We start from the raw sequence: 8,439 nt of genomic DNA on the forward strand, positions 1-8,439 counted from the left end.
TTCTTAGCTTATGGTAGTCTGCAATAGGACTTCTGAGATTTGATCTCTAAGTATCAGCACATGCAAGAGAGAGTTGAAGAGGGAGAGATTTCAGCCAGAGTAGGAAGACATTTTTAGACTCCGGAGAAGAAGATTGACTTTCCTCTCCTGGCACCAACTGGGGGACATGGAAGGAGATGAGGGAAAACACCTATGAGGGGCCCCAGGAAGGCTGGATCTAAGGTCTAGTGTCACCAAAGATTTCTCTGCCCTCAGCATGATGCCGGAAGACCAACCTGGTGGGACAATGTGAGCTGGAAATAATCTACAACCCAAATAATATTTCAGAAAACTTAGCACCATATGAAATCACGGCAAAGCCTCCTCAGCCATTAAATAACTTTCAAAAAAAGAGAGCTAGAGGTTACAATTAATTGATGTATAGAAATGAAAAGTTCACTGAAATACTGAAAACAAAGTTGAAAACATACGAGAAATAAAGAAAAGGACTGGGATTCACTCCTACAGCTCTGCTTGCAGAGGAACCCTGTGTGACAACAAGGTTTTCTATGGCCTCAAGGGTGGGCAATTCAGAACAGCTCCAGAACATAATTTTGTGACTGCCTCTCCTTTTTTTTAAATTCTGATTCTGTATAGAAACAAATTTAGACTGATTTTATGTCTATCTATATCCATTATTTACTTGTAAATGTTCCAAATAACTCAGATCCCCCCTCAGAAGACACTCTAGTATCACTTAACTGGATATTTCAGAACAAATGCACTTCTTATTTGGAAATATTCAGATAGTATTCTAGTTATAATCTAATTTTTTATTTCATTATTACAAATGTTCAAATCAGGATATCTGCATACAATATTTATCCAAACACCCTTTATTTATATAATATTGACAGCATATACAACCAGTATAATTTGCAAAATCAGCATGATTCTTCTATTTAAAGCAGTATTCCCTGGGTATGATCTGAGCTTGAAAAACAAGTTTATTATATTTTATTTCTGGGGACAACATATCACACTTTAAATACAGCTCCAAATCAGAAGTTTTAGGAAGACAAATTTTAGCCCTGAAAGAAGGAAATATGTTATATCCCATAGAATTAAAAATAAATGATAATGTTTTAGAACTCTGAGAAAAATCAGTTCTTTGTCTTTCTCTTCTATTCTGTCTACTATAAGCCCCTTTTGTCATATTTACATTCTATTTAATTTTCTCCATGCCTTCAAGTAGTTTTATTTTATCTTTAAAAATATTATAATCTAAAAATACGGAAAGGGGAATTCAACTAAGAAAATAATAATCAGAGCCATTCATGGCTCACGTGCCCAGACTAAGCTGTATTTATGGAAGAGTTGTGTGTTTTTTTCCTAGAAATTTAATGTGTAAATTAAGTTGCAGCAAGGCAAGTCAAATTATTCCCCGGCCATTTGTAGTATGCAATGTTTTATGTGACTTTTTACCCTCTTATTCAATAAAACAATGCGTACTTGTATAGTAGCCAGACGAAGTGGTGATTCATACTCATCTAGGAGATGCCAAGTACTGTACCTCCTTGAGGAAACACACTCACCATGTGTAATGGGAACACTTGGATTTCCTGAAGTGATTCAACATTAAATTGAATTCAACATTGAACTGAGTAGCCGTAGATGTTAACAATCACAAGATCGGATGAGTTTCACTTGCCTTTGTGCAACTCCCACTGATTTATTACAAGCTAAGAAAGAGACATTTTCTTGTTAGGTTGAAGAGAAACATTTTCACTCAAGTAAACTGATTAAAGAATTTGCCTGTTTCTTTTTCTGTTTTGTTTTGTTTTTTAAATATATTTTATTGATTTTTTACAGAGAGAAAGAGAGAGGGATAGAGAGTTAGAAACATCGATGAGAGAGAAACATCGATCAGCTGCCTCTTGCACACCCCCTACTGGGGATGTGCCCGCAACCAAGGTACATGCCCTTGACCGGAATCGAACCTGGGACCCCTCAGTCCACAGGCCGACGCTCTATCCACTGAGCCAAACCTGTTTCAGCAGACCTGTTTCTTATTAATACAAAATAATAAAGGATTTGGGCGAAAGGGTGGTCAGCCATGGCTCTGTGATAGAGAACTCCCATTGAGCTCTTCTCTTAAATTATGCAACTTCTAGCTTAAGAGGAACTCTGAGCCAGACTGGCCACTGGCTACATTATCACTGGCTTGATAAAGTAGGTCCTGGTCTCCATTAGAAAAGATACTTATAAAAATCCATAGTGTGCTAGATATTAGATCACCAGAAATTATTGCTTTTAAATGTAGGCAGAGGAGTACAGATTTGATGTGAGGAAATAAGGATTTCATTGAAAATGCAAGTTCACTCCCAAATTCATAAATACAACCGCTTAGAGAAATCCAGCTACTTTATCATTTGGGGACAGTAACCAAAAAATGAAGTTCTTGGACTACAAGGGTGAAATTATAAGAGCAGGAGTAAGGATGGGGGAGAAGGAAGCAGCTTTAGGCGCTATAGTGGGCGTGGCCACTGGAGGGCAAAGATGACTTTGTGTACAGCTTGAACTAAGCCAATTAAAAAATAAGGTCATTTGGATTTGTACGCAAGGCAAACCGTCACCAGAGAACTTGAGTGTATTATCCACAGCATCTAGGTCCTTTAATCACAGAGTGTTTAGAAGGTTAGCATTTCAACCTAAATTATGAAAGTGTCACAGCAAGGTTCTACATAAACTAAAAATTGGGGAATCTGAACTGAATTGCCAAGAAGAAAGCCTGAAATGTGTATCTTGAGGCCAGCCTTCAAGGAGAGTACAATGCAAGAACGTGAAGGGCCACTTGCAAACTACCCATTAATCACTCTGAGAAAGCCTCCCTTTCACCAACAGGCATCCTATATAATGAAAGCGTAGTATGCAAATTGTCCCCTCGAAGTATGGGCCGCACATAGTGAGTGCTTTCCAAAGGGTATAGTTACAGAGGTGGGGGGAGATTAACTTTATGTGGGGAACCTGAAAAACACTACCTCAGCCAGGTGTGAACAGCACCAATGATAAAGTATATGTCAATGGTATGTACCGCTGATGGAATATAATGAAAATGGCACTCTGCCCTGTGGTCTTCCTCCCCAAACCCAGGCTAATCATGACAAAAACACCAGACAAATCCAATTGAGACCTTCTTTGAAATACTTGACCAGTATTCCTCAAAGTTGTCAAGGTCATAAAAAAATCAGAAAAATCTGTCACAGCCAAGAGCAACCTACAGAAACATGACAACTAAATGTAATGTAGTTGTCATCTCTGGGTGAGATCATAGAACAGAAAAAGGGAATTAGGGGAAAACAGGAATATTGAATAAAGCACGGTCCTTAATTAATAGTAATGCATACATTTGATTAATTAATTAGGACAAATGTACTATAGTAACTAACATAAGATGTTAACAGGGGAAAACAGCCTAGAGCCGTGGTCGGCAAACCGTGGCTTGCGAGCCACATGCGGCTCTTTGGCCCCTTGAGTGTGGCTCTTCCACAAAATAACACGGCCTGGGCGAGTCTATTTTGAAGAAGTGGCGTTAGAAGAAGTTTAAGTTTTAAAAATTTGGCTCTCAAAAGAAATTTCAATCGTTGTACTGTTGATATTTGGCTCTGTTGACTAATGAGGTTGCCGACCACTGGGTATATGAGAACTTTCTGTGCTACCTTTGCAATTTGTTTGTAAATATAAAATTATTCTATAATTAAGTTTGGGTTTTAAATGACCTTTTCTTGGGCCTGCAATAAGCAGAGCTCATTCCTTTTCCCTTATGAAAAATATTTTTGTTCAAAAGTTGCTGCTGTTAAATGTGCGGAGCCTGTGCCCATACCAACAACTTGACTAAGCTGATTTTACATCAAAACATTTCCTGTTTCTCTGGAACATGTACTCACTGAATCTTCGCAGCAACAATGAAATTGGGCTATTATCAAAGTGCTATGTTATATTGTATGCTGCAATAGCTTACAGAGTATGACTTCTAATGCTGTAAACAGTAATTGTATGCTGCTCCTTACCAACTCACATGCACACGAACTGCAAATATTCCTGCTGTTGCCCTCCGGAGCCTTGCAGGTGAGAGATGTGTAGACTGGACCAGTCACAACACTAAAGGAGAGGCGGTAAGAACTGTCCTCCCTTTCTCATACAATGGCGTTACTATCTATATAATATCAAGATCACTACTGCAGGCTCTCCCATCTGTGCTCCAAGAAGAATGATAAGTGAGACACTTTCCCTGAGACAAAAAGGGAACACACAACATTGTGTGCTGTGTGTTCAAAACAGTGCCAATTCAAACTGTAAGATAAAATATTTTAGAAGATCTTAATATTTAAATTTCTAATTCATACACAGATACCAAGATATCCTCTAGCTTTTTAATTACAAAATGCAATGCCTTAAAAAATGTAGATATAGTCATGCTGCATTATAGAGAATTATCAACTCATTTTTTTCTTCTTTCTTCTTCCTGAAGATTTTGAGATAAAGTCTAATAACTTTGAAAATTAAAGTTTGAATTATTTTTGTTTCAATGGGTACTATTCAGAAAAAGATGTTAAATGAGGTATTTTAGTCAGACGAATTAAGCATAGGCCCTGAGCCCTTACTGCATCAGGGGCAGAAGTCTCATGACACTTGGTCCTTTGCATGTGGTATTTAAGAAAGCAGCAATATCTGAGAAAGCAAGAGATGCCTGAAATGTATCTTTAAATGCAATAAGAAGGAAAAAAAAACACATTCTAATGAATTCTCTTAGTAGTTTCCTCCTCATATGACACCTAAATGGGGGCATGAGAATGTTCTCAGGTAAAACATTCTAAGTGAAAACATGTATAATCAATTGGATTTCAAACATTAGACCTGATCCTCTAGTAAAAACGAATACAAATATATCATATCAGGTTGTAAAATTCTGACATATTGAGCCACTATTTTAGGAGCTACTAATTACATTAAGGAAGGGTACTTCACTTCACTAAAAACCTTTCTTAGTGACTAATTAACTAATTAGCTAATTAGGGTGCTAAATGTTAGGATATCCTGTCTATGAAGATTTAATCATATATGAAGTTGATAATCCTTAAAATGATGAAAGTAAAAACTATCTCAGTTTTAACAGTCATAAATTCTACATAACTTCTAAAGAAGAACTTTGCCAAATATTTTCTTCACTAATCTCATGAGGAGAGGGAACATGCCGAGAAGCTGATGAAGCTGCAGAACCAGCGAGGCGGCCGAATCTTCCTTCAGGATATCAAGAAACCAGACCGTGACGACTGGGAGAATGGGCTGAATGCAATGGAGTGTGCTCTGCACTTGGAAAAAAGTGTGAATCAGTCACTACTGGACCTGCACAAACTGGCCACTGACAAAAATGACCCTCATTTGTGTGACTTCCTTGAGACGCACTACCTGAACAAGCAGGTGAAATCCATCAAAGAACTGGGTGACCACGTAACCAACTTGCACAGGTTGGGGGCCCCTGAAACTGGCATGGCTGAGTATCTCTTTGACAAGCACACCCTGGGGAGCTGTGACAAGAGCTAAGCCTTGGCTGCTTCCTGTAGCCTCGGGGGTGACTTCCTGGTCACCCAAGCAGTATGCATGTTGGAGTTACCTTTACCTTTTCTATAACTTGTACCAAATCACCCCTCATGTCTCTCATTTGTACCCTTCCTTCAAATAAAGGAATTTGGTACCACCCCCCCCCAAAAAAAAAGAATTGCAATCCTATCTAATAAAAGAGTAATATGCAAACTGACTGTACCTCCGCTACACCCACAAGCCACGCCAACCAGTCAATCAGGAGCAAGTATACAAATTAACCCAACCAAGATGGCTGCGGCCATGGAGAGAGCAGGAGGCTTGGGTTTCCCCGGCAATGAAGGAAGTCAAGCTTTCTACACACTCTGGCGGGCCCAGGCCTCCACTCAAGGCTACAAAGTTTCAATTATAAAAGATAAATAAATCCCAACAAAAATGGCGGCAGCCGAAACCGGTTTGGCTCAGTAGATAGAGCAGCAGCCTGCAGACTCAAGGGTCCCAGGTTCGATTCCGGTCAAGGGCATGTACCTTGTTTGCGGGCACATCCCCAGTAGGGGGTGTGCAGGAGGCAGCTGATCGATATTTCTCTCTCATCGATGTTTCTAACTCTCTATCCCTCTCTCTTCCTCTCTGTAAAAAATCAATAAAATATATATATTTTTAAAAATGGCGGCAGCCAAGCTCCCGCAGCCATGGCCTGCATTGGCTTCCACTTAAGGCTACAAAGTTTCAATTATAGAAGATAAATAAATCCCAGATACCAGGGCCTTCGCTTGGGTCACCGGGGGGCGTGGCCAGCCTGCAAACCACCACAGGCCCCTCACCCAGGCCACCCCATGCCCCAAGGGAATTCCCACCCTGATCCGGGACACCCTTTAGGGCAAACCAGCTGGCCCCCACCCATGCACCAGGCCTCTATTCTATCTAATAAAAGAGTAATATGCAAATTGATGGTCACCCCAACACACAAGATGGCTGCCCCCATGTGGTCAAAGATGACGGCCACAAGATGGCCAGCGGGGGAGGGCAGTTGGGAGGGACCAGGCCTTCAAGGGAGGGCAGTTGGGGGCAATCAAGCCTGCAGGGGAGGGCAGTTAGGGGTGACCAGGCCGGCAGAGGAGGGAAGTTGGGGGCAAACAGGCTGGCTGGGGAGCAGTTAGGCATCAATCAGGCTGGCAACGGAGTGGTTAGGGGGTGATCAGGCTGGCAGGCAGAAGCGGTTAGGGGCAATCAGGAAGGCAGGCAGGTGATCAGTTGGGAGCCAGCAGTCCTGGATTGTGAGAGGGATGTCCGACTGCCTGTTTAGACCTGATCCCACTGGGATCAGGTCTAAACAGGCAGTCGGACATTCCTCGAGGGGTCCCAGATTGGAAAGGATGCAGGTTGGGCTGAGGGACACACACCACCCATGCATGAATTTTGTGCACTGGGCCTCTAGTTCTATATAAAAGATCATAGAGCTGTAAGGTTGAAGCTCAGTAAATAAATTAACTAACACAGCCTGAACAGAGCAGCTGGTAATTAAGGGTTGAACTTGACACCAATGGGTGTACCTTACTGATTTAAATGATACCTGAACTTTGTTGATAGCATCCAGAGAACCAAGAAAGAATGGAATGCCTACTTTAAGACTGGTGACTGGTAGGGTCTTAAGGAATTCTTTTACTAGGAGTATACTCTGTTTAATTGAGTTACCATCTTCTAGGGCAGTGATGGCAAACCTATGACACGTGTGTCAGCACTGACACGCGTAGCCATTTCTGATGACATGCGGCCGCATGCCGAGGATGAAACATTTGCGAAATAATGTTTTTTCCTCAAAGTGACACACTACCCGAGTTATGCTCAGTTTTTTGGCGAAGTTTGACACACCAAGCTCAAAAGTTTGCCTATCACTGCTCTAGGGGGTTAAAACATTTTGTCTCCAGTATTTATTATGTGGTTTTTGGACCTAAAGTAGCACAGACTAGCAGTGAACATAGGTTTATCAAAAAATTAGAAGACTAATATAATAGAGCAATTCCAGACTATTTAAAAGAACTTCTCTCAGTTTTTCTGATTGATTAGCTTGTAATGACTTTTATTCTACTTCTAATGAATATTATTAAATTAAATACTCAACCCAAGTTGAAATTGACAGCAATTAATTGACACTCTATAAAATTTAGACTTCCAAAATTTGTCCCAAGGATATTGTATTTATTGAAGTTATTCTTTCTCTCTCTCTCTCTCTCTCTCTCTCTCTCTCTCTCTCTTACACACACACACACACACACACACACACACTGGAATCCATAGAATTATTAGGATCAAAAAGCTGATGGAGGAATCACATTTGGTAAGTATTTGTTAAGAGAAGAAAGAATTGATCCCCATAAAATTTTAAATAAAAATTTAAATGAAAGAAAACAATTGGAAATGGTTTAACTGATAAAGGAATTAGTCAAGATTTAAGGAAAATTTCTGTAGAAAATGCTTTTTTGACAAAAATGCATTAATGTTTTCACATTCCTATTAAATTCCTTACTTTCATCATCTCAGCCTCAAAACATCCTCAGGGTCAAAGCAGTGAGAATCAAACATATTCTGTGTCTTCTAAATCTGTTACGTGGACATCACGTGATGTATTTACCTCTCCAGCTTTTACGTGTATTGCTCCCTCTGCCTAGAATTCCCTTCTCTGTCTCATATTCCAGGAGATCTCAAGACTTCTCCTGCAAGACTCAGTTTACAAACATTGCCCCCTGCTTGGTCTCTCCTAATCCCCATGCAGAATTAGATACTTTGACCCTCTGCTCCCTTGGGTACCTTTTATGAATATTTTGTCATATTGCCATGACTTCTTATTTATGTGGCCAT

At 40.2% G+C, this 8,439-nt stretch overlaps 1 protein-coding gene across 1 annotated transcript; it reads left to right on the forward strand.

Annotated features, from left to right (window-relative positions):
• Positions 1–5,244: 5,244 nt before the first annotated feature.
• Positions 5,245–5,583, forward strand: LOC307101078 (ferritin heavy chain-like; the record flags this gene model as incomplete). Its single annotated transcript, XM_079773791.1, has 1 exon — positions 5,245–5,583. The coding sequence occupies one exon, from the start codon at positions 5,245–5,247 to the stop codon at positions 5,581–5,583; it is 339 nt and encodes a 112-aa protein (XP_079629917.1).
• Positions 5,584–8,439: the final 2,856 nt, after the last annotated feature.

The sequence above is a fragment of the Cnephaeus nilssonii genome (assembly GCF_951640355.1).
Source record: "Cnephaeus nilssonii genome assembly, chromosome: 6".
Taxonomy (NCBI): domain Eukaryota; kingdom Metazoa; phylum Chordata; class Mammalia; order Chiroptera; family Vespertilionidae; genus Cnephaeus; species Cnephaeus nilssonii.